This window comes from Pseudophryne corroboree, chromosome 1 (genome assembly GCF_028390025.1).
Source record: "Pseudophryne corroboree isolate aPseCor3 chromosome 1, aPseCor3.hap2, whole genome shotgun sequence".
NCBI lineage: Eukaryota > Metazoa > Chordata > Amphibia > Anura > Myobatrachidae > Pseudophryne > Pseudophryne corroboree.
In genome coordinates, this window is record NC_086444.1 from 294,630,274 (window position 1) to 294,656,845 (window position 26,572).

Below are 26,572 nucleotides of genomic sequence, written 5' to 3' on the forward strand. Positions count from 1 at the left end.
AAACAGGATTATCCCAGGACAGAAAAAGATTGTCTCTTTTGTTGGCGCACTTAGAAAAGAAGAAAAGATTTTACATTTTTACATCTTTTTTAACAACTGAATGTATTGATGGATGGACACTGTTACAGGTCTGATCAGACTCTGGATCCTCAAAGCCTTTTCTACTGAAAGAAAACAACCACTTGTTTACTTGACCTTGCTGTAATCAGGCGAACGTCCCCTTACAGAACAATAATGACTCCTTATCATCGAAGGACAACTATCATACCACCCTCACCATGGTGAAATTGGTAATGACAATCCTGAATTGCAACCCTCAGGTTTGCCGAATGCGAAAGGGACCGTAATTAGACCTACTTTCTCCTTTTTCAGATTGGAGATCCCTGCCATGAGAGATTCCATCTTGGATTTTAACTTCTTTAAGCAGAAATACTGGGATTTCAGATATAGGATTGGTCTGACTGAGCCGTCCGGCCTCGGGAGGACGAAAAAGCTTGGATAACGGTCCTTTTATTTTTATTTTTTTATTTTTTTGTGTGACTAGGACACCAGGACAATGGCCTGGTCCTAACACAACTGTCGTATTGCGTTGCATACTACCTCCCCGCCCGCAGGAGAAGCGGTAAGGTCGATTTGAAAAATCGGTGAGGGGAAACGTCTGGAAACTCCAGTATGTCCCCCTAGGGACTCTATTCTTAAAACTCACTGGTCCATGTCCTTTCCAGGACTGACTGAGAAGTTTTAGACGTGGTTCCACCGGTGTGGGCTCCTGCAAAATAGACCCAACGTCATGCGGTGGATCTTACCTTCCTCTACCTGCAAAGAAAAAGGGGAAATCCGTATCTATTCAGATGAAATGACTGCATCCTACAAGAATGCGTCACCAACCGTTGTGAGTGAACATAGGGCACGAAGGTAGACTTACCAGTGGCATCTGCCGAGATCAACTTAACAAGACCAACACCAAACCAGGCTTCACCTTCATAGGGAAGAGACTCCATTTCTTCTCGGAGTCAGCATCAGCATTCCATTGGTGAATCCACAACGCCCTCCTAGCCGAGACCGCCATGGAATTGGCCCGCGAACCCAAGAGTCCCATACCTCTTGTAGTCGCACGGCAGTATGCTGCAGTGTTCCAGATATGACCCAATTTAAGGATTATCCCATCTCTCCCCAGGGTAATTATATCGGATGACAAGGTAACCGACCATTTCTGAATACAAGCACTCCCCCATGCGCATGTAATGCAAGTATAATCAAAGCATATAATTAAAATATCACTTAGCTTCCTGTATACGATTCTTTGTGACAGGGCCCCATGCAGAACAGGGGTTGACTCTCACTTTATTCTATCCACGGCGGGAAAAGAATAGACATTCGGACTCCTCGTGAGGATTTCAAACCATCTTGTCACGGCTGACCTAGAGCTTTTTCAACAGAGCGACCAGCACATGAGAAGGAATAACTTTACTTCAGCATTTATTAGAAATGTTAATATGAACATACACATTTAAATACACATATACACACATATATCTATATATATATATATACATATATATATATATATATCTCATATATATATTTTTGTCAGGAACAGCAGGGTCCCTAGTGACGTTAATACGTTCTTAATGTGTATGAAACATGTACTGAATGCCGATGTTGTGGATCTAATCAGGAAACATCATGGTCGACATAAGAAATAGTATTTGTGTCGATATCAGGGACATTCCCATAGCCGTTTGTGGCAGAGCACTCGGCCACAGACATGCGGACTATAAGGGATAGTGTCAGGGAAACAGAGAAGACGTTTAGCAGCTCTTTTACACCACTCTCATTACATATTGTGCCTTATTTTTTTTAACATATATTGCACTAAACAACTGTGCCGACCCCCCCCCCCGTTTTTTACTGTGATCTGTTCACTGTTCAGCAGTGCTTTGGCAGGGCCAGCGTCTCTGAGGAGAAAATGGCGCTGGATAGATCTATGAGGGCTAAGCCACGCCCCTTCATTTTCTATATATTTATACTGGCGGGGGTCTGTATTTAGTGCCCAGGCACTCAATATCTCTCTTGCCGGTCTGTATCTGAGGTATACATGCTGCCCAGGGCGCCCCCCTTGCGCCCTGCACCCTTGTAGTGCCGCTTGTGTGTGGGAGCAATGGCACGCAGCGTGGCCGTTGCGCGGTACCTCAGACACTAAACTCTTCTGCCGTCACTGAAGTCTTCTGTTCTTTTTTTACTCACCCGGCTTCTTTCTTCTGGCTCTGCAAGGGGGGTGACGGCGCGGCTTCGGGAACGAGCAGCTAGGCGTACCAAGTGATCAGACCCTCTGGAGCTAATGGTGTCCAGTAGCCTAAGAAGCAGAGCCTTTGAACTCACAGAAGTAGGTCTGCTTCTCTCCCCTCAGTCCCACGATGCAGGGAGCCTGTTGCTAGCAGTACTCCCTGAAAATAATAAACCTAACATAAAGTCTTTTGCGAGAAACTCAGTGTGTGACCAGTCTCTCTGGGCACAGAATCTAACTGGAGTCTGGAGGAGGGGCATAGAGGAAGGAGCCAGTTCACATCCATTCAAAGTCTTAAAGTGCCCATGTCTCCTGCGGATCCCGTCTATACTCCATGGTTCTTGAAGCATCCCCAGCATCCTCTAGGACGTATGAGAAATCTATTTTCTCTAACGTCCTAGTGGATGCTGGGAACTCCGTAAGGACCATGGGGGAATAGCGGGCTCCGAAGGAGGCTGGGCACTCTAGAAAGATCTTAGACTACCTGGTGTGCACTGGCTCCTCCCACCATGACCCTCCTCCAAGCCTCAGTTAGATTTCGTGCCCGGCCGAAGTTGGATGCACACTAGGGGCTCTCCTGAGCTCTTAGAAAGTTATAGTCTTAGAATTTGTTATTTTCAGTGAGACCTGCTGGCAACAGGCTCACTGCAGCGAGGGACTAAGGGGAGAAGAAGCGAACTCGCCTGCTTGCAGCCGGATTGGGCTTCTTAGGCTACTGGACACCATTAGCTCCAGAGGGATCGACCGCAGGCCCAGCCTTGATGTTCGGTCCCGGAGCCGCGCCGCCGTCCCCCTTACAGAGCCAGAAGCAAGAAGATGGTCCGGAAAATCGGCGGCATGAAGACTCTGTCTTCACCAAGGTAGCGCACAGCACTGCAGCTGTGCGCCATTGCTCCTCTCACACACTTCACACTCCGGTCACTGAGGGTGCAGGGCGCTGGGGGGGGCGCCCTGAGGCAGCAATAAAAACACCTTGGCTGGCTAAAATACCTCAATATATGGCCCCAGGGGCTATATATGAGGTAAATACCCCTGCCAGAATTCCATAAAAAACGGGAGAATAGGCCGCGAAAAAGGGGCGGAGCCTATCTCCTCAGCACACTGGCGCCATTTTTCCCTCACAGCTCGGCTGGAGGGAAGCTCCCTGGCTCTTCCCTGCAGTACAGTAAGAGGGAAAAGAGAGGGGGGGGCATTAAAATTGGCACTGTATACAGTATATTATATAAAAGCTATTAGGGACATAACTCAGTTAGTCCCTGTATATATATATATAGCGCTCTGGTGTGTGCTGGCATACTCTTACTCTGTCCCCCCAAAGGGCTTTTGTGGGTCCTGTCCTCGTTTAGAGCATTCCCTGTGTGTCTGCGGTGTGTCGGTACGGCTGTGTCGACATGTTGAATGAGGAGGCTTATATGGTGACAGAACAGAGGCCGATATATGTGATGTCGCCCCCTGTGGGGCCGACACCAGAGTGGATGGATAGGTGAAAGGTATTAACCGACAGTGTCAACTCCTTACATAAAAGGGTGGATGACGTAACAGCTGTGGGACAGCCGGCTTCGCAGCCCGCGCTTGCCCAGGCGTCTCAAAGGCCATCAGGGGCTCAAAAACGCCCGCTCTCTCAGATGGCAGACACAGATGTCGACACGGAGTCTGACTCCAGTGTCGACAAGGTGGAGACATATACACAATCCACTAGGAACATCCGTGACGTGATCCCGGCAATAAAAAATGTGTTATACATTTCTGACTTTAACCCAAGCACCTCTAAAAATGGGTTTTAGGTTTGGGGAGAAAAAACAGGCAGTGTTTTGTTCCCCCATCAGATGAATAAATGAAGTGTGTGAAAGCGTGGGTTCCCCCGTTAAGAAACTGGTAATTTATAAAAAGTTACTGATGGCGTACCCTTTCCCGCCAGGTGGATAAGTTACGCTGGGAGATATCCCCTAGGGTGGATAAGGCGCTCACACGTTTGTCAAAAAAGGTGGCACTGCCGTCTTAGGATACGGCCACTTTAATAGGTACCTGTTGATAAAAAACAGGAGGCTATCCTGAAGTCTGTATTTACACACTCAGGTACTAGACTGAGACCTGCAGATAGTGCTGCTGCAGCGTGGTCGGTGACCCTGTCAAACAGGGATACTAGTTGGAAAACATAAAAACATATTAAAGACGTCGTCTTATATATGGGGGATGCACAGAGGGATATTTTGCCGGCTGGCATCCAAAATAAATGTAATGTCCATTCTGTCAGGAGGGTATTAGAGACCTGTCACTGGACAGGTGATGCTGACTTAAAAAGCGCATAGAGAGCCTTATAAGGGTGAGGAATTATTTGGGGATGGTCTCTGGGACCTCGTATCCACAGCAACTGCTGGGAAGAAATAATTTTACCTCAGGTTTCCTCACAGACAAAGGTACAGTCCTTTCGGCTTCAGAAAAGCAAGCGGGTCAAATGGCGCTTCCTTTCTGTACAGAGACAAGGGTAGAGGGAAAAAAGCTGCACCAGTCAGCCTGTTCCCAGAATCAAGATTCTTCCCCCGCCTCCTGTGAGGCCACACCATGACGCGGGTGCTCCACAGGTGTAGCCAGGTACGGTGGGGGGCCGTCTCAAAAATTTCAGCAATTAGTGGGCTCGCTCACAGGTGGATCCCTGTTTCTTTCAAGTAGTATTTCAGGGGTACAAGCTGGAATTCGAGATGTCTCCCCCCAGCCGTTTCCTAAAATATGCCTTGCTGACAACTCCCTCAGGCAGGGAGGCTGTGCTAGAGGCAATTAATAAGCGGTATTCCCAGCAGGTAATACTCAAGGTGCCCCTACTTCAACAAGGACGGGGTTACTATTCCACACGGGTTGGGGTACCGAAACCGCATGGTTCGGTGTGACCCATTTTATATTTAAAATCCTTGAACACAAAAATTCAAGTTCAAGATGGAATCGCTCAGGGCGGTTATTCCAAGCCTGGACGAGGGGGATTACATGGTATCCTGGGACATCAAGGATGTTTACCTGCATGTCCCCATTTACCATCCTCGCCAGGAGTACCTCAGATTTGTGGTACAGGATTACCATTACCAAGTCCAGACACTGCCGTTTGGACTGTACATGGCACCGAGGGTGTTTTATCAAGGTAATGGCCGAAATGTTGATACTCCTTTAAAAAAAAAGGGAGTTGTAATTATCCCGTACTTGGACAATCTCGTTATAAGGGCGAGGTCCAAGGAGCAGTTGGTAGTCGGGGTAGCACTATTTTGGAAAGTGCTACAACAGCATGGTTGGATTCTAAACAGTCCAAAGTCACAGCTGGTTCCTATGACACGTCTACTGTTCCTGGGGATGGTTCTGGACATAAACCAGAAATAGTGTTTCTCCCGGAGGAGAAAGCCAAGGAGTTGTCATCTCTAGTCAGAGACCTCCTGAAGCCAAAATAGGTAGCGGTGCATCATTGCACGCGAGTCCTGGGAAAAATGGTAGCTTCCTACGAAGCAATCCCATTAGGCAGGTCCCATACAAGAACTTTTCAGAGGGACCTGTTGGACAAGTGGTCCGGATCGCATCTTCCGATGCATAGGCTGATAACCCTGTCTCCAAGGACCAGGGTATCTCTACTGTGGTGGCTGCAGAGTGCCCATCTTCAAGAGGGCCGCAGGTTCGGCATACAGGACTAGGTCCTAGTGACCATGGATTCCAGCCTTTGAGGCTGGGAGGCAGTCACACAGGGAAGAAATTTCCAGGGACTTTGGTCGTCAGGTTATTTCCCTACACATAAATATTCTGGACCTGAGGGCCATTTACAATGCCCTGAGGCCGGCAAGGCCTCTGCTTCAAAACCAGCCGGTACTGATCCAATCAGACAACATCACGGCAGTCGCCCATGTAAACCAACAGGGCGGCACAAGAAGCAGGATGGCGATGGCAGAAGCCACAAGGATTCTCCGATAGGCGGAAAATCATGTGTTAGCACTGTCAGCAGTGTTCATTCCCGGAGTGGACAACTGGGAAGCAGATCTTCTCAACAGACACGACCTCCACCCGGGAGAATGGGGACTTCCTCCAGAAGTCTTCCAATAGGATTGTACACCATTGGGAAAGGCCACAGGTGGACATGATGGCGTCCCGCCTCAACAAAAAGCTATAAAAGATATTGCACCGGGTCAAGGGACCCTCAGGCGATAGCTATGGACGCTCTGGTAACACCGTGGGTGTACCAGTCGGTTTATGTGTTCTCCCCTCTGCCTCTCATACCAAAGGTACTGAGAATAATAAGAAGGCGAGGAGTAAGAACGATACTCGTGGATGGCCAAGAAGAGCTTGGTACCCAGAACTTCAAGAATTTATATCAGAGGACTCATGGCCTCTGCCACTCAGACAGGACCTGCGGCAGCAGGGGCCCTGTCTGTTCCAAGACTTACCGCGGCTGCGTTTGTCGGCATGGCGGTTGAACGCCGGATCCTGAAGGAAAAGGGCATTCCGGAGGAAGTCATTCCTACGCTTACTAAAGCCAGGAAAGAGGTTACAGCAACTCATTATCACCGCATATGGCAAAAATATGTTGCATGGTGTGAGGCCGAAAGGGCCCCAACAGAGGAATTTCAACTAGGTCGATTTCTGCATTTCCTGCAAGCAGGAGTGACTATGGGCCTTAAATTGGGTTCCATTAAGGTACAGATCTCGGCTCTGTCGATTTTCTTTCAAAAAGAACTAGCTTCAGTACCTGAAGTTCAGACATTTATAAAAGGAGTGCTGCAGAGTCAGCCCCCGTTTGTGCCTCCTGTGGCACCTTGGGATCTCAACGTGGTGTTGAGTTTCTTAAAATCACATTGGTTTGAACCACTAAAAACCGTGGATCTGAAATATCTCACGTGGAAGGTGGTTATGTTATTGGCCTTGGCTTCTGCCAGGCGAGTATCAAAGTTGGCGGCTTTGTCTTGTAAAAGCCCTTATTTGATTTTCCATATGGATAGGGCAGAATTGAGGACTCGTCCCCAGTTTCTCCCAAAGGTGGTGTCAGCGTTTCACCTGAACCAGCCTATTGTGGTGCCTAGGCTACTAGGGACTTGGAGGACTCCAAGTTGCTAGACGTTGTCAGGGCACTGAAAATATATGTTTCCAGAACGGCTAGAGTCAGAAAATCTGACTCGCTGTTTATCCTATATGCACCTAACAAGCTGGGTGCTCCTGCTTCTAAGCAGACTATTGCTCGTTGGATTTGTAGTACAATTCAGCTTGCACATACTGTGGCAGGCCTGCCACAGCCAAAATCTGTCAATGCCCATTCCACAAGGAAGGTGGGCTCATCTTGGGCGGCTGCCCGAGAGGTCTCGGCTTTACAACTTTGCCGAGCAGCTACTTGGTCAGGGGCAAACACGTTTGCAAAAATTCTACAAATTTGATACCCTGGCTGAGGAGGACCTGGAGTTCTCTCATTCAGTGCTGCAGAGTCATCCGCACTCTCCCGCCCGTTTGGGAGCTTTGGTATAATCCCCATGGTCCTTACGGAGTTCCCAGCATCCACTAGGACGTTAGAGAAAATAAGAATTTACTCACCGGTAATTCTATTTCTCGTAGTCCGTAGTGGATGCTGGGCGCCCATCCCAAGTGCGGTTTATCTGCAATACTTGTACATAGTTATGGTTAACTAAATCGGGTTATTGTTGAGCCATCTGTTGAGAGGCTCTATTGTTTCATACTGTTAACTGTGTTTCATATCACGAGTTGTACGGTGTGATTGGTGTGGCTGGTATGAGTCTTACCCGGGATTCAAAATCCTTCCTTATTGTGTACGCTCGTCCGGGCACAGTACCTAACTGAGGCTTGGAGGAGGGTCATGGTGGGAGGAGCCAGTGCACACCAGGTAGTCTAAGATCTTTCTAGAGTGCCCAGCCTCCTTCGGAGCCCGCTATTCCCCCATGGTCCTTACGGAGTTCCCAGCATCCACTACGGACTACGAGAAATAGAATTACCGGTGAGTAAATTCTTATTTTAACACTTTCTTTTTGTGTACCTATGGAATGCACATAATAAAACCTAATTATTTTTTTATTGCATTAACTTTTTAGATGTACTCTTAATTTGCTAATATGACACTGGTCCTTTTTATTTGTAGATCTCTCAGATAATCACCATGCCAGCCAATCATTTTCCTGTCGGTAGCAATATGACAACAGTGCACCTATCCTCAGATGGCACTTACTTCTACTGGATCTGGTCTCCAGCAAGCCTAAATGAGAAGACTCCAAAAGGCCACTCTGTTTTCATGGACATCTTTGAACTAGCTGTAAGATATTATGTTCTCCATATTGTGTTTTAATGTATCCTGTAAAAAGTGTAAATTTTATGACAAGAACCTCAACATAACTCATTGTTTTTTGGGTTTCAAAAGTAATGGACGCCCATCAAAGCACCCCCCATGCAACTTTTCACACTGGAACAGAGCCACAATTGAATTGCTCCATCGGGCACCATCTAGTGGCAGCCGCAAGGCAAAAACAGTTGAATATTCCCCTGTGAACATTACTTTTGAAATGATGAAGGCTGGTTATAATGGAAACCATGTAGCCCCAACTACTGGAAGCTTATCAGTAGAGATCAGTGGGGCAAATGTATTAAGCCTGGAGAAATGATAAAGCAGTGATAAGTGCAAGGTGATGACACACCAGCCAATAACTACAGGTTTAGAAAAATGTCAGTTAGGAGCTGGTGCATAATCACTTTACACTTATCACTGTTTTATCACTTCTCCAAGCTTAAAACATCTGCCCCTAATACATCTGTTGTTCTCTTTGTTTATCTGCCATAAATATCTACATATTTAGAGTCTTAACCTAGTTTACTGTTATGTGCATTTAGTTGTTGGAAGTAGTGTACAAACAGTATTTAATTTTCTAGTGTGAGAAATCTACTGGGCATAGTTTCAGGACCTCCTAGAGTAGTTACTTGCTGTGTAGAAGCCAATTTTATTCATGCACTTAAAGTGCTACTTGATAAAAACAGAGCTTACTGCAAACATTGGCACACTACGAGATTGCACTCTAAAAGTGGTGATTAGGTGGGCATCTTGTTGTGCACGATATGGATCGTTGGTGTGGATCATTAGGTCAACCTGTAGGAGGTCAACACTCAATAGGTTGCCCCCATATGGTTGGCTGGGTCAGTAGGTCGAAATGTAAATGGAAAGGTCGACATGAAAAAGATTGATACAAGTTTTTTTTTTTTTGGGTGTCATTTTCAACGTTAGGCCCGTGCTTCACTGCCACGCTTCGGGTAAGGTGCGTCATTGCACTCTGCACAGTTTTCTGTTACCAGTCATAGTTAACGCATACTTGCCTACTCTCCCGAAAATCGGGTGACCCTCCCGGCCCCCCGGAAGAGCAGGCAAGTCTCCCGGAATCAGGGGTCCTCCTGCCCGTCCGCCCACTTAGTGTGTAATGTGGGCGGTCCGGGCAGTTGATGACGCGATTCTTGCTGAATCGCGTCATCATAGCCAGGCCCCCTGCAGTGTAATGCCAGGGATCGCGGCATTACAGAGCGGGGGGCGTGGCTTAAAGGATGTGGCATGGTAACTCCACCCTGCCCTGCCCCTGCTCCACCCCCGTCCCGCCTCCGGTCCACCTCCTCCCCACGTCACAGCCCTCCCCTGTCCCCCTGCTGAGCCGACCTGGCTGCTCTCTCCCGCAGAGAGCAGCCAGAATGTCTGCATGTATGAGTTAACGTGTATGGTAAAGTATGAAAGAGTTAAATAAATTAAAAACTGTCGACCTATCAACCAGATACCATGAAGCTTCCAGCTTTTCTGATACAAAACAAATTATAGAAGGAGTTCCTGTGTGCCTGCAGCAACCATGCACAGAACTAGGCCATTCCTGGTGGCAGGTGAATGATGCAGGCCTGGTCACACCTCAGCTAGTATTGTGTAATGTCCCAACAGCTAATGGGGGGTATTCTTGCTCCCCCTCCACTGTGGGGGAGTTAGTGTTCATGTTGTAGACCATGTTGGCTCAAAATGTACAGATATGCGACTTTACAGCACAAATGTAAAAAACATTTGAACATCTGATTACAATTGCAGTTTCACTGCTAAAGATAAAAAATCTATACACTTGTATTCAAATATCAGTATGGCTGACCACTGACAAAAGAATGCCAAGCGTATAGTGAAATATGTATTGTTTTCCATCTGTAAGGTTTTCTTTTTTCCTGAGTAATAGCTATTAAATAAACAGATATTTATTTCATAAATCAAAAGAAAATGTATTTTCTGTCCACGAAAAATAAAGAAAAATTTGTACTCGAATTATTTGTGCTACAGAAACAATATTCAGCTGTAAAATGTACATATTCTCTTTGCAATTTGAATGCATGATAAACAGTTCCACTTTTCAGAAATTTAAATCTCCACTCTCCTTATGGGGGGATTTCAGTGACCCATGATCAGTGACCGGGGGTAATTGTCGTGGCCTGGCTATCCGTTATACGCGAGCTGCGGCAAATCCGGGTTTATTCCTGGCAAAAACAAATCCCCGAAAACAGCCCTGTTTTCAGATAAAAATGGGTCAGTTTCTTGCAAAATCACACAGGTTTTACTGAACTGTTGTGTTTTCGGGAGCAAATTATAATTTTTTGGGGGCAACCGATTTGGATTGCCCTCCCCAAAACAAAATACAGGAGAATCATTGCAAAAAACGTCCGTTTCTCTTACGTCCTAGTGGATGCTGGGGTCCATATTAGTACCATGGGGTATAGAGGTGTCCACCAGGAGCCATTGGCACTTTAAGAGTTTAATAGTGTGGGCTGGCTCCTTCCTCTATGCCCCTCCTACCAGACTCAGTTTAGAAAATGTGCCCGGAGGAGCCGGTCACAGCTAGGGGAGCTCTACAGACTTTTTCTGGTAAAGAGTAATATTTTCTTTCAGGTTTTTTTATTTAACAGGAGGCTGTTGGCGACAGCCTCCCTGCAGCGTGGGACTGGGGGGGGGAGCAGTGTCCGCCCCGCGGGGTCTTGAGCCACTGCTCCCGCTGACTGGACGGTGGCTCCAGAGGGGTCTGATCGTGCCCCGCCGCAGGGTAACGCTTGCCCCGGCAGCAGGCCGACACCCCATCAGAAGCTGAAGTGTGGCGAGTCAGTCACTGTCCCCCCTGGCAAGCGGGGGGACAGTGTGAAGAGGGCGGCTATGGATCAGGCGCGCGGTTGTTCCCGCGCTCCTGGAAGGCTCAGCGGTACCTTGGTGCGGAGTTTGGAGGGAGCGCCCTGAGCTAGCTCCGGACCCTGCACTGGTTTTCTTCAGCATGTCGGGGTCTGCGGACCCAGGTCAGCATATTCCTCCGGCCAGTATAATCATCTTGTGAGCGGGAAGACAGTGCCATTGAAGGGGGCGGAGCTTCTCCTCAGAGAGGACCCAGCAGCGTTCAGCGACATTTTTCCTGCCTGCAGCCACGGTTCACTGGATCCAGGTCCCTCCAGAGCTTTCTCCAGCAGTCTGTACGGTACCAGGGGGCTGTAGAAGGGGGGGGGGGGGGAGGCTGCTTAAAGGCTGTGTCACCTATTAAGGGACACAGTCAGCGCTGGGAAGGGACTCCCTTTGCCTGAAAAGCGCTGTGTGTGGGTTGGCTCCAATCTCTGTGTCTCTCTGCCATTCTTGGGGGGGGAAACTGTCCTCAAAATACCCTGTGTGTTTGTGGGGTGTGTGTGTGTGTGTATGTGCAACATGTCTAGGGATACTGTTTTATATGCTGCGGAGGATTTGTCTTCCCAGGAAGACTCCATTCCATGTAATCAGGATTGCACTGTTTTAGCCCAGATCCCAGCTAGAGAGCCAGAATGGTTAGTCTCTCTGAGGGGGACTATTTCTCAGATTTCTGATAGGGTGCATGCCACTCAGGTCCTCCAGTCCTCTATGGTGGTATGGACTCTGACACTGCAGACGGTGATGGGGATGTGTTGCGGGGGACGGCATCGCTTGCCAGGGGGGTGCAGTTGATGATTGAGGCTGTTAGGGATGTTTTACACATTTCAGCCACAGCTCCGGAACAGGTGGAGGAGGCCTTCTTCACAGATAATAAGAAGCCCCCCCTCACTTTCCCGGCATCCAAGGAATTGAATGCTATCTTTGAAAAGGGGCTTTTCCCTTCCCAGAGGAAGATAGGAAGAGGTGGGAGTCCCCGCCTATAGTCGACGCCTCTGTATCCAGGCTGTCCAAACAGGTAGTTTTACCGGTCCCGGAATCTACCGCGTTAAAGGACCCGGCAGATCGCAAGGTGGATGCTACGCTGAAATCCATTTACACGGCTTCGGGGGCTATATTGCGGCCTACTATAGCCTGTGCTTGGATTGCTAAAGCTATTGCCAGGTGGTCGATCACTCTGCAGGATGAATCGTCTACGCTGGACAAAGGTGACGTTGATTTGTTTTTGCGTAATATTCAGGATTCTGCAGGGTTCCTGGTGGATTCCATGAAGGACCTGGGTTCCATGGCTGCGGGGATCTCCTCCATGTCAGTCTCGGCTCGAAGAGGACTCTGGCTGCGCAACTGGTCTGCGGACGCGGAATCCAGGAAGTGTGTGGAGGGCCTTTAGTACAAAGGTCAGACTCTATTTGGGGAGGCGCTGGTTGCATAGATTGCTACGGCTACCGCGGGTAAGTCTCCTTTTCTCCCCTCAGCTGCACCAGCTTCGAAAAAGCCCTTTTGATCTAACACGTCACAGTCCTTTCAGGCCGCGCGGCCTAGGAAGAATAAGCCTTCGAACATCTTCTTCAGAGGTGGTCGTGCCAAAGGAAAGAAACCCGCTCCCGCAGGTTCCCAGACCCAGAAGCCTGCTTCTGATACCCCTAAGTCCTCCGCATGACGGTGGACAGCTAGGCCTGGAGGAAGGTCAGGTGGGGGCGAGACTCCGGCATGTCAGCCACATCTGGGTGTCGTCGGGTCTGGACCCCTGGGTTCTGGATATAGTGTCCAGGGGGTACAGACTGGAGTTTCAAGAGCCCCCGCCTCACCGTTTCTTCAAGTCAAGCTTACCAGCGCTGCTGGCGGACAGGACAATTCTTCTAAAAGCCATCAGGAAATTGGTGGTGTCAGAGGTCATTGTTCAGGTCCCTCTTCAGCAACGGAACAAGGGTTATTATTCGAACCTTTTTGTGGTACCGAAACCGGATGGTTCAGTACGGCCTATTCTAAATTTAAAGTCTTTGAACCTTTATCTCAAGGAGTTCAAATTCAAGATGGAATCTCTGAGAGCTGTCATTTCAGGTCTGTCGGAGGGGGGAGTTCCTGGTGTCCCTAAACATCAAGGATGCTTACCTCCACATTCCCATTTGGGCGCCGCATCAAGCTTATCTCAGGTTTGCGCTGATGGAAAATCACTATCAGTTCCAGGCGCTGCCGTTTGGCCTCTCAACAGCACCAAGGATCTTCACCAAGGTGATGGCAGAGATGATGGTTCTCCTCCGCAAACAGGGGGTGAACATAATTCCATATCTGATTAAGGCGTCATCCAGGGAGAGGTTGTTGCGGTCCATCGCGCTCACGACACAGCTGCTCAGGAAGCACGGTTAGATCCTGAAGCTTCCGAAGTCTCATCTGGAGCCGACAAGGCGGCTGTCTTTCCTGGGAATGATCCTCGACACGGAAGTGCAGAGGGTATTTCTCCCGGCAGAGAAAGCGTTGGTGATTTAAACAATGGTCCGGGATGTCCTACGGCCTACCCGGGTATCGGTTCATCAATGCATACGCCTTCTATGGAAGATGGTTGCCGCCTACGAGGCTCTGCAGTACGGCAGGTTTCATGCTCGACCTTTTCAACTGGACGTCGGGCTCTCACCTACACATGCACAAGAGGATACGCCTGTCTCCAAAAACCAGGATTTCACTCCTCTGGTGGCTGCAACTTCCACACCTTCTGGAAGGGCGAAGGTTCGGAATTCAAGACTAGATCCTTCTGACCACAGATGCAAGTCTAAGAGGTTGGGGAGCGGTCGCTCTGGGGAAACCTTTCAAGGACGATGGTCGGATCAAGAGTCACTTCTCCCAATAAACATCCTGGAACTCAGGGCTGTTTACAACGCCCTTCTGCAAGCAGCACACCTTCTACAGGATCAGGCTGTTCAGGTGCAGTCGGACAATGTGACCACAGTAGCCTTCATAAACCGACAAGGCAGAACGAAGAGCAGAGCTGCCATGGCAGAGGTGTCAAAAATCCTTATCTGGGCAGAAAGGCATGCGGTGGCGATGTCGGTGATCTTCATTCTGGGCGTAGACAACTGGGAAGCAGACTTCCTCAGCAGACACGATCTCCATCCAGGGGAGTGGGGCCTCCATCCGGAGGTGTTCGAGGAGGTAACCGGTTGGTGGGGGGTTCCTCACATAGACATGATGGCCTCCCGCCTCAACAAGAAGCTACGGAGGTACTGTTCTAGGTCAAGAGACCCACAGGCAGTGGCGGTGGACGCACTGGTAACACCTTCGGTGTTCAAGTCAGTGTATGTGTTCCCTTTACTTCCTCTGATACCAAAGGTTCTTCAACTCGTGAGAAGAACAAAGGTTCTGGCAATCCTCATTGCTCTGGACTGGCCAAGGAGGGCTTGGTGCGCGGATCTGCTGGATCTTCTGCTGGAAGATCCACGGCCTTTGCCTCTTCGGGAGGAACTGCTTCTGCATGGGCCGTTCGCTTATCAAGACTTACCGTGGCTTCGTTTGACGGCATGGCGGTTGAACGCCAGATCTTGGCTCGAAAGGGTATCCCGAGTGAGGTCATACCTACCCTGATACAGGCCAGGAAGGGGGTAACGTCTAAGCATTACCATCGCATTTGGAAGAAATATGTCTCTTGGTGTGAGGCCAAGAAGTTCCCGGGCGGTGGAATTTCAACTGGGACGTTTTCTCCTTTTCCTGCAAGCAGGGGTGGATATGGGACTAAGACTGGGCTCCATCAAGGTCCAGATCTCTGCTTTGTCCATCTTCTTCCAAAAACAATTGGCTGTTCTTCCTGAGGTTCAGACCTTTTTGAAAGGGGTTCTGCACATCCAGCCTCCCTTTGTGGCGCCTACGGCTCCATGAGATCTTGATGTGGTGCTACAGTTCCTACAATCTGCTTGGTTTGAGCCTCTACAGGAGGCTGATCTCAAGTTTCTCACGTGGAATGTGGTCACCTTGTTGGCCTTAGCTTCTGCACGACGTGTGTCGGTATTGGGGGCTTTATCTTGTAAAAGCCCCTATCTGATCTTCCATGAGGACAGGGCGGAACTTAGGACTCGTCCACAGTTCCTACCTAAGGTTGTGTCGGCTTTCCACATCAACCAACCTATTGTGGTGCCAGTGGCTACTGACTCCTCAATTACTTCAAAGGCCTTGGATGTAGTGAGGACTTTGAAGATTTACATGAAGAGGACGGCTCATCACAGGAATAGTGACTCCCTGTTTGTCCTCTATGATCCAAAGAAAATTGAATGACCTGCTTCTAAGCAGTCGATTTCACGCTGGATCAGGTTCACTATCCAGCGTGCTTATTCCTCGGCAGGATTGCCGTGTCCGAAATCCGTAAAGGCCCACTCGTAAAGTGGGTTCTTCCTGGGCGGCTGCCCGGGGTGTCTCGGCGATACAACTCTGCTGAGCAGCTACTTGGTCTGGGTCGAACACGTTTGCCAAGTTTTACAAGTTCGATACTTTGGCCTCTGCTGACCTCCAGTTTGGTCAAGCAGTGTTGCAGGAGCCTCCGCGCTCTACCTCCCGTACTGGGAGCTTTGGTACATCCCCATGGTACTAATATGGATCCCAGCATCCTCTAGGACGTAAGAGAAAATAGGATTTTAATTACCTGAAACGGTAAATCCTTTTCTCGTAGTCCGTAGAGGATGCTGGGCGGCCCCGCCCAGCACTTCGTTTTCCTGCATTGGTTATGGTTCAGTGTTACCTGGTTCCTAGGTAAGTTCTGCGTTATTTATGTTTCAGCTGTTGCTGAGTTGTTCCGGCATGTTGGCTGGATTTTCATGTTTGTGTGAGCTGGTATGAATCTCGCCACTATCTGTGTAATTCCTTCTCTCGAAGTATGTCGTCTCCTCGGGCACAGTTTCTAGACTGAGTCTGGTAGGAGGGGCATAGAGGGAGGAGCCAGCCCACAGTATTAAACTCTTAAAATGCCAATAGCTCCTGGTGGAACCGTCTATACCCCATGGTACTAAAATGGATCCCAGCATCCTCTACGGACTACGAGAAAAGTATTTACCGTTTCAGGTCATTAAAATCCTATTTTTTCACTCCCGATGTTTCTTCTTCTTTAAATGAATTCCCCCCTATGTTGTAAAAGAGACATCTCTGTAAAGGGAGTCTAAACCATTTTTGTTTTTTTTATTTCCCCTTCTAGGTGCCTAGTTGTAATAATTTGGCGTGCATATGCAAAATATTCTAATTTGTAGACTTTACCTAATTTCTAAAGTGGCTCTAGTAAATCTTCTTGAAAAGCTGACCATTGAATATCTTCTCTTCCCCAGAATATGATTATCTCCACTCAGAGCTCTCGGTATTTATTACTGAGGTGTTGTTGTAGTCCTCTGATAATTAACTACATTCAGAATGGAGAATAGGCACTTGGGAACCCTTCTTCTCCTTCAACCTCATTACAAATATGTCCCTTTCCTTCCCATGCATCCATCCTTTATCATACAATTGCTGTTGAATCACTGAAAAAATCCTAACCTCTTTTTTTTCAGACTTTTCTATTGGATTCTACTTTTCTAAACCAGTATGGGAAGTGTTTTCAAAGTGGTGTCTGATTTGTGCCATTGATATCCAATCAGTTGTTTGTCTCATTAAACAGAACGTTACCAGAATTTACAGCGTCTCCATACCTCCAACTTTTGCAGGCCACAAAAAATGCCACCTGCATTGGTTCCAGTGGTGTTTGTGGGGTGGAAGGATAGGGCCCTTGCGAGGGTAAATAGATGTTTAATGGAATTCTTGAAAGTTGTGCACAGTTCCTAATTGTAATGCATTCATAAACAAAACAAGGGGAAACGCTTTATTTCACTATATACTGTATATTCACAGTTCTCTCATATAACGTGTCCACTGTACATTTCTGTTGTATTTTTTAGTACCAGTGAGTTGCTCTGTTTAGAAGAATTACAGGGAAAATATGTATTGTCACTACTGCCGTATTCTGGTGTCTTGTCTCAGCTCTGTTACGTCTTATGTTTATGTACACTACTCCTGAAGTTCCATGTTTGCAGTTCAAGATATTACAACTATAATTTGTGATTGCGCAGTTTAATCCTAGCATTTCTATATGTATGTGTTGCTCAGGTGGAAAATGGCGTGCACATGGCAAGCCCTCTTCATGAGCGCATCATACTAATGAGAAAAGAGGGGGAGTCTGCAAAAAGTATAAATGAAATGCTGCTCAGTAGATTGTCCAGATACAGAGCTTCTCCTTCAGCAACTCTAGCTGCCCTCACTGGATCAACTATTTCCAACACACTGAAAGAGGACCAAACTGGTAAGACTGCTCCTGATACTGGTTAGTGTAATAAGATGGTGTTCTGTATTCTGAAAATGTTAAATCAAATCACTTTTCTTGTCTTCAGCCAACAAAATGATTATATAAGTAGAGACCTTGAGAGTGCAGAGTGTGCTGCAGACCCTCTGGTACATGAGAGTGCAGAGTGTAATACAGACCCTCGGGTACATGAAAGTGCAGAGTGTACAGCAGACCCTCTGGTACACGAGAGTGCAGAGTGTAATACAGACCCTCTGGTGCAGAGTGTACAGCAGACCCTCGGGTACATGAAAGTGCAGAGTGTACAGCAGACCCTCTGGTACACGAGAGTGCAGAGTGTAATACAGACCCTCGGGTACATGAGAGTGCAGTGTGTACAGTGGACCCTCCGGTACACGAGAGTGCAGAGTGTAATACAGACCCTCGGGTACATGAGTGCAGAGTGTACTGCGGACCCTCCGGTACATGAGAGTGCATAGTGTACTGCAGGCCCTCGGGTACATCAGCGTGCTGTTTTTAGTTGAACTTCCTCCAGTGACATGTGGTGAGGTGAGGCAGAGCCTTTTTCTGTCATACTCCAGTATACGCCAGAGTTTTGACTATATAAAGTATATGGAAAATACAAAGAATATATTCTAGATAACTTCTTTGTGTTATTCCAATAATTTTTATAGTCAAAACTCTGGAGTCAAAGTCTATGACGGGTGAAGCAGCCTCCCCTGCCTGCCTTTTCAGCACATCTCTGATCAAAACTCACTAAATTTATAGTACCCGTATGAACCCTTTGGCTCACATAATGGGCACGGATGTAATGCCGCCTAAGTTCAGTGGCTGTGCTGGATGCCGTGCTGAACTCTGACTTATTTTAAAGGGGGCGATCATTTACAAGGCAAAACCATATAAGGGTTAGGTTTAGGCTGCGGGAAAGGTGGCTTAGGGATCAGGGTTAGCTTAGTTAATTAGTTTATGTCGGTATTTTAAACATCGGAATGCTGCTGTCAGTATTTTGACAGTCTGCATCCCAACCATCGGGATCCCGATACCAACCCATAAAAAACATGTCAGCAGTAATAACCACAGGTCCGAATGCTATAAACACCTTTTGTGTAAAAAAACACGTAATTAGCAGTTTACTTTCTTCATGCATGTTATTTATAGTGAGAATAAATCCTTAATGTTGAGTAGCATAAGGTTGGATGCGTAATGGTGCTGCAAGGTTAGGCTGCTATAAAATGATTTCTTGGAAGAAATTAAATGGACTACCAGGATTGACATGTGAATGTTCCATCCAAAATAAAGTCTTAAGATAGCTAGATAGCCATATCGTAACTATTCTAAACTGGAGTTTAATTGCGGACATATAGGGGGTTACTCAGGTTGGATTGCAGGTTCTGGTAAAAAGCAGAATCTGCAATCCTTTGTTTGGCCTGCCCAGTGGCTGCGACTGCAATTCAATTGCGGTCGCAGCGACTGTGAAAGATCCCATGCAGCCGCAGCTAGGCTGCATATGCAGGAGGTCTGCTGCCATTTTCTTGTTCGGATTGGCACGTGACGTCACGCAGCCGACCCGCCCCCATTTACGATGCGCCACCACCGCAAAGCTTGGTTGCCGCCTTACGCCTACCCCCATGAATGGCTCTGCCTGTCAATTAGGCAGAGGCATTCGCAGCCACTGCGATCAGATCACATTGGCTGGTAGTGTATGCACAGGACGGAGCATGCCTGTGTGCGCTGCGCCACTGCCGGGGTTGTTGTGGTTGCATCAATTAGCGATGCGACCAGAATAACCCCCATAGTTCTATTATGTGCAAGAAAGAAAGGATGTGTTGTTATCCTCTTAAATATGAGTTTTAACTCTACAATGTGTATGTCAGCTGAATTGCCTGGTAACTAGTGATATGGACATGAGGAGCTTTATGCCTTTAATACTAGGCTGAACATTGGTTCTACTAAATGGCTGTCTCCTCTGTGTATACGTGAAGGGTACACAAGTGATAAATCCAATATCTATTTTCTGTTTTGTTACAGCAGCAAATACAAGCTGTGGTCTGCCACTGAAAATGTTAAGAAAGACGCCAATGTATACATGTGGCACATACCTGGTACTTATTGTACCACCCCCTGGAGGTTCTGGAAGTTCAGCCACACGATCCCTATTTGGTGGAACAAGTGGCTTGTCATCTCTAAAAAGTAAGTGGCCAGATCAGTCTGCTCCATTTCTCATTTAGATACTTTAGTTTTCATTTTTTGCGCTTTGCTCTGGTCATCTTCTCTTGTACCCCATTTAGTAGCATCTGCATCTCTAATTCCTTCACCTTTCTCACTATTATTCGTACAATAACACTTTTTCTTTTCACCCATGCATTTTTACATATACTGTTACATATCCCATTTGATGAGAACCAAGTTGCAGGTAGTTTAGGTTTGAATGATAGGTAGGGTCAACTTTACAGGTTGTTGTCAAACCAATGGACCTTTTCTAATATACTGTACAATCTGATAAAATGTGTTCTGTGCAATCGAGTAACTATTATGGGCTCAATTCCTGTTATCTCTATATATAAAGTTTCTGGTAAGCAGGGATATGTTGTTCCTTCTGAGTCTCTTTTTACAGATGTTTCCACTTACATATAGCCTTCCTGTACCTCAAATAGCCCTTCACACTATGCTGTGGCGTGACTTGGTAGCACAGAGTGTTTTTTCATGCCACTTTCTCTGACGTCCTAGTGGATGCTGGGAACTCCGTAAGGACCATGGGGAATAGCGGCTCCGCAGGAGACTGGGCACAACTAAAGAAAGCTTTAGGTCACCTGGTGTGCACTGGCTCCTCCCACTATGACCCTCCTCCAAGCCTCAGTTAGATTTTGTGCCCGGCCGAGGTTGGATGCACACTAGGGGCTCTCCTGAGCTTCTAGAAAGAAAGTATAGAATTAGGTTTTTTATTTTCAGTGAGACCTGCTGGCAACAGGCTCACTGCAGCGAGGGACTAAGGGGAGAAGAAGCGAACCTGCCTGCTTGCAGCCAGCTTGGGCTTCTTAGGCTACTGGACACCATTAGCTCCAGAGGGATCGACCGCAGGCCCAGCCTTGGTGTTCGGTCCCAGAGCCGCGCCGCCGTCCCCCTTACAGAGCCAGAAGCAAGAAGAGGTCCGGAAAATCGGCGGCAGAAGACATCAGTCTTCACCAAGGTAGCGCACAGCACTGCAGCTGTGCGCCATTGCTCCTCATACACACTTCACACTCCGGTCACTGAGGGTGCAGGGTGCTTGGGGGGGGCGCCCTGAGCAGCAATAAAAACACCTTGGCTGGCAAAAATACCACAATATATAGCCCCAGAGGCTATATATGTGGTAAATACCCCTGCCAGAATCCCAAAAAAAGCGGGAGAAAAGTCCGTGAAAAAGGGGCGGAGCTATCTCCCTCAGACACACTGGCGCCATTTTCTCTTCACAGTGCAGCTGGAAGAAAGCTCCCCAGGCTCTCCCCTGTAGTTTTCAGGCTCAAAGGGTTAAAAAGAGAGGGGGGGCACTAAATTTAGGCGCAATATTATATATACAAGCAGCTATTGGGGAAATTTCACTCAGTTATAGTGTTAATCCCCACATTATATAGCGCTCTGTTGTGTGCTGGCATACTCTCTCTCTGTCTCCCCAAAGGGCTTTGTGGGGTCCTGTCCTCAGTCAGAGCATTCCCTGTGTGAGTGCGGTGTGTCGGTACGGCTGTGTCGACATGTTTAATGAGGAGGCTTATATGGTGACGGAGCAGATGCCGATAAATGTGATGTCGCCCCCTGTGGGGCCGACACCAGAGTGGATGGTTAGGTGAAAGGTATTAACCGACCGTGTCAACTCCTTACATAAAAGGGTGGATGACGTAACAGCTGTGGGACAGCCGGCTTCTCAGTCCGCGCCTGCCCAGGCGTCTCAAAGGCTATCAGGGGCTCAAAAACGCCCGCTCACTCAGATGGCAGACACAGATGTCGACACGGAGTCTGACTCCAGTGTCGACAAGGTTGAGACATATACACAATCCACTAGGAACATCCGTGACTTGATCCCGGCAATAAAAAAAATGTGTTACACATTTCTGACATTAACCCTCTAAAAATGGGTTTTTATGTTGGGGAGAAAAAGCAGGCAGTGTTTTGTTCCCCCATCAGATGAATGAATGAAGTGTGTGAAAAGCGTGGGTTCCCCCCCCCCGATAAGAAACTGGTAATTTCTAAAAAGTTACTGATGGCGTACCCTTTCCCGCCAGAGGATAAGTTACGCTGGGAGATATCCCCTAGGGTGGATAAGGCGCTCACACGGTTGTCAAAAAAGGTGGCACTGCCGTTTTAGGAACGGCCACTTTGAAGGTACCTGTTGATAAAAAGCAGGAGGCTATCCTGAAGTCTGCATTTACACACTCAGGTACTAGACTGAGACCTGCAGATAGTGCTGCTGCAGCGTGGTCGGTGACCCTGTCAAACATGAGAACATATTAAAGACGTCATCTTATATATGAGGGATGCACAGAGGGATATTTTGCCGGCTGGCATCCAAAATGAATGTAATGTCCATTCTGTCAGGAGGGTATTAGAGACCTGTCACTGGACAGGTGATGCTGACTTTAAGAGGCGCATAGAGATTCTGCCTTATAAGGGTGAGGAATTATTTGGGGATGGTCTCTGGGACCTCGTATCCACAGCAACAGCTGGGAAGAAATATTTTTACCTCGGGTTTCCTCACAGACTAAGAAAGCACTGTATTATCAGGTACAGTCCTTTCGGCTTCAGAAAAGCAAGCGGGTCAAAGGCGCTTCCTTTCTGTACAGAGACATGGGAAGAGGGAAAAAGCTGCACCAGTCAGCCTGTTCCCAGAATCAAAATTCTTCTCTCGCTTCCTCTGAGTCCACAGCATGACGCGGGGGCTCCACAGGTGTAGCCAGGTACGGTGGGGGGCCGTCTCAAAAATTTCAGCGATCAGTGGGCTCGCTCACAGGTGGATCCCTGTTTCATTCAAGTAGTATTTCAGGGGTACAAGCTGGAATTCGAGATGTCTCCCCCCCCGCCGTTTCCTCAAATATGCCTTGCCGACAACTCCCTCAGGCAGGGAGGCTGCGCTAGAGGCAATTAATAAGCTGTATTCCCAGCAGGTAATACTCAAGGTGCCCCTACTTCAACAAGTACGGGGTTACTATTCCACACGGTTTGGGGTACCGAAACCGCATGGTTCGGTGTGACCCATTTTATATTTAAAATCCTTGACCACATACATAAAAAAATTCAAGTTCAAGATGGAATCGCTCAGGGCGGTTATTGCAAGCCTGGACGAGGGGGATTACATGGGATCCCAAGACATCAAGGATGCTTACCTGCATGTCCCCATTTACCATCCTCGCCAGGAGTACCTCAGATTTGTGGTACAGGATTACCATTACCAAGTCCAGACACTGCCGTTTGGACTGTACATGGCACCGAGGGTGTTTACCAAGGTAATGGCCGAAATGATGATACTCCTTCGAAAAAAGGGAGTTTTAATTATCCCGTACTTGGACAATCTCCTTATAAGGGCAAGGTCCAAGGAGCAGTTGCTAGTCGGGGTAGCACTATTTTGGAAAGTGCTACAACAGCACGGTTGGATTCTAAACAGTCCAAAGTCACAGCTGGTTCCTACGACACGTCTACTGTTCCTGGGGATGGTTCTGGACACAGAACAGAAATAAGTGTTTCTCCCGGAGGAGAAAGCCAAGGAGCTGTCATCTCTAGTCAGAGACCTCCTGAAGCCAAAACAGGTATCGGTGCATCATTGCACGCGAGGCCTGGGAAAAATGGTGGCTTCCTACGAAGCAATCCCATTCGGTAGGTTCCATGCAAGAACTTTTCAGTGGGACCTGTTGGACAAGTGGTCCGGATCACATCTTCAGATGCATCGGCTGATAACCCTGTCTTCAAGGACCAGGGTATCTCTACTGTGGTGGCTGCAGAGTGCCCATCTTCAAGAGGGCCGCAGGTTCGGCATACAGGACTAGGTCCTAGTGACCATGGATGCCAACCTTTGAGGCTGGGGGGCAGTCACACAGGGAAGAAACTTCCAGGGACTTTGGTCAAGTCAGGTGACTTCCCTACACATAAATATTCTGGAACTGAGGGCCATTTACAATGCCCTGAGTCAGGCAAGGCCTCTGCTTCAAAACCAGCCGGTACTGATCCAATCAGACAACATCACGGCAGTCGCCCATGTAAACCAACGGGGCGGCACAAGAAGCAGGATGGCGATGGCAGAAGCCACAAGGATTCTCCGATGGGCGGAAAATCATGTGTTAACACTGTCAGCAGTGTTCATTCCCGGAGTGGACGACTGGGAAGCAGATCTTCTCAGCAGACACGACCTCCACCCGGGAGAGTGGGGATTTCATCCAGAAGTCTTCCAAAGGATTGTACACCATTGGGAAAGGCCACAGGTGGACATGATGGCGTCCCGCCTCAACAAAAAGCTATAAAAGATATTGCGCCAGGTCAAGGGACCCTCAGGCGATAGCTGTGGACGCTCTGGTAACACCGTGGGTGTACCAGTCGGTTTATGTGTTCCCCCCTCTGCCTCTCATACAAAAGGTACTGAGAATAATAGGAAGGCGAGGAGTAAGAACGATACTCGTGGTTCCGGATTGGCCAAGGAGAGCTTGGTAACCAGAACTTCAAGAAATTATATCAGAGGACCCATGGCCTCTGCCGCTCAGACAGGACCTGCGGCAGCAGGGGCCCTGTCTGTTCCAAGACTTACCGCGGCTACGGTTGAACGCCGGATCCTAAAGGAAAAGGGCATTCCGGAGGAAGTCATTCCTACGCTGATTCAAGCCAGGAAAGATGTAACGGCAAAACATTATCACCGCATATGGCGAAAATATGTTGCTTGGTGTGAGGCCAAAGAGGCCCCAACAGAAGAATTTCAACTAGGTCGATTTCTGCATTTCCTACAAGCAGTAGTGTCTATGGGCCTAAAATTAGGCTCCATTAAGGTACAGATCTCGGCTCTGTCGATTTTCTTCCAGAAAGAACTAGCTTCAGTACCTGAAGTTCAGACATTGTAAAAGGAGTGCTGCATATTCAGCCCCCGGTTGTGCCTCCAGTGGCACCTTGGGTTCTCAACGTGGTGTTGAGTTTCTTAAAATCACATTGGTGTGAGCCACTAAAAACCGTGGATCTAAAATATCTCACGCGGAAAGTGGTCATGTTATTGGCCTTGGCTTCGGCCAGGCGTGTATCAGAATTGGCGGCTTTGTCATATAAAAGTCCTTATCTGATTTTCCATATGGATAGGGCAGAATTGAGGACTCGTCCCCAGTTTCTCCCTAAGGTGGTATCAGCTTTTCACTTGAACCAACCTATTGTAGTGCCTGCGGCTACTAGGGACTTGGAGGATTCCAGGTTACTGGACGTAGTCAGGGCCTTGAAAAATTATGTTTCCAGGACGGCTAGAGTCAGGAGAACTGACTCGCTGTTTATCCTGTATGCACCCAGCAAACTGGGTGCTCCTGCTTCTAAGCAGACTATTGCTCGCTGGATTTGTAGCACAATTCAGCTGGCGCATTCTGCGGCTGGACTACCGCAGCCAAAATCTGTAAAAGCCCATTCCACAAGGAAGGTGGGCTCATCTTGGGCAGCTGCCCGAGGGGTCTCGGCTTTCCAACTTTGCCGAGCTGCAACTTGGTCAGGGGCAAACACGTTTGCTAAATTCTACAAAATTGATACTCTGGCTGAGGAGGACCTGGAGTTCTCTCATTCGGTACTGCAGAGTCATCCGCACTCTCCCGCCCGTTTGGGAGCTTTGGTATAATCCCCATGGTCCTTACGGAGTTCCCAGCATCCACTAGGACGTCAGAGAAAATAAGATTTTACTCACCGGTAAATCTATTTCTCGTAGTCCGTAGTGGATGCTGGGCGCCCATCCCAAGTGCGGATTGTCTGCAATACTTGTATATAGTTATTGCCTAACTAAAGGGTTATTGTTGAGCCATCTGTTGAGAGGCTCAGTTATATTCATACTGTTAACTGGGTATAGTATCACGAGTTATACGGTGTGATTGGTGTGGCTGGTATGAGTCTTACCCGGGATTCAAAATCCTTCCTTATTATGTCAGCTCGTCCGGGCACAGTGTCCTAACTGAGGCTTGGAGGAGGGTCATAGTGGGAGGAGCCAGTGCACACCAGGTGACCTAAAGCTTTCTTTAGTTGTGCCCAGTCTCCTGCGGAGCCGCTATTCCCCATGGTCCTTACGGAGTTCCCAGCATCCACTACGGACTACGAGAAATAGATTTAGCGGTGAGTAAAATCTTATTTTCTCCATTAAATTGTGTCTTATTTGCAAAATCTTGTGAATAGGATGCGTAAGCAGCTTTTGCTGATTAAATGATATGCGGCATGCCTATATTCTGTGTGCGACTGAGGCTGTATCTGCATACAAAATGCCATGCTACAGTGTTTTCCTAGAAATCACTGTTACGTAGTATTTTGTCTGCAGATGCATACGCACATAGAATGTAGGCATGCCACATATCATTTTAGTCAGCAGAGTGCATTTTTGGCAAAAAAGATGCCCAGATGCTAACGGAGTTGCACGGGACCTGTCAGTTCACTCACACCAGGTATCTCCTGCTGCTTGGCGTATTGAGGCAAGATGTATGTGGACACATCTGTAGGATCACTGGGATCTTATCAGCACTTCCTGTTTTAAATATGGCACTGGAAGCCACTGGCAGTATGATCTCAAAATCACTAAACCTCACAAACTGAGTACATAAACTGACATCCCATGTGATAGAGC

General features: G+C 47.9%; 1 protein-coding gene across 4 annotated transcripts in view; it reads left to right on the forward strand.

Moving 5' to 3' along the window:
* Positions 1 to 26,572, forward strand: part of HECTD4 (HECT domain E3 ubiquitin protein ligase 4) — a 547,332-nt gene that overhangs the window by 147,803 nt on the left and 372,957 nt on the right. For 2 of the 4 annotated variants that reach the window (XM_063964358.1, XM_063964361.1), the window contains exons 7-9: positions 8,394 to 8,564; positions 17,577 to 17,769; positions 19,798 to 19,959. In XM_063964358.1, the coding sequence (XP_063820428.1) occupies positions 8,394 to 8,564; positions 17,577 to 17,769; positions 19,798 to 19,959 (526 nt within the window). The remainder of the gene's footprint in view (positions 1 to 8,393; positions 8,565 to 17,576; positions 17,770 to 19,797; positions 19,960 to 26,572) is intronic. The other 2 variants (XM_063964359.1, XM_063964362.1) reach the window with 1 other exon arrangement.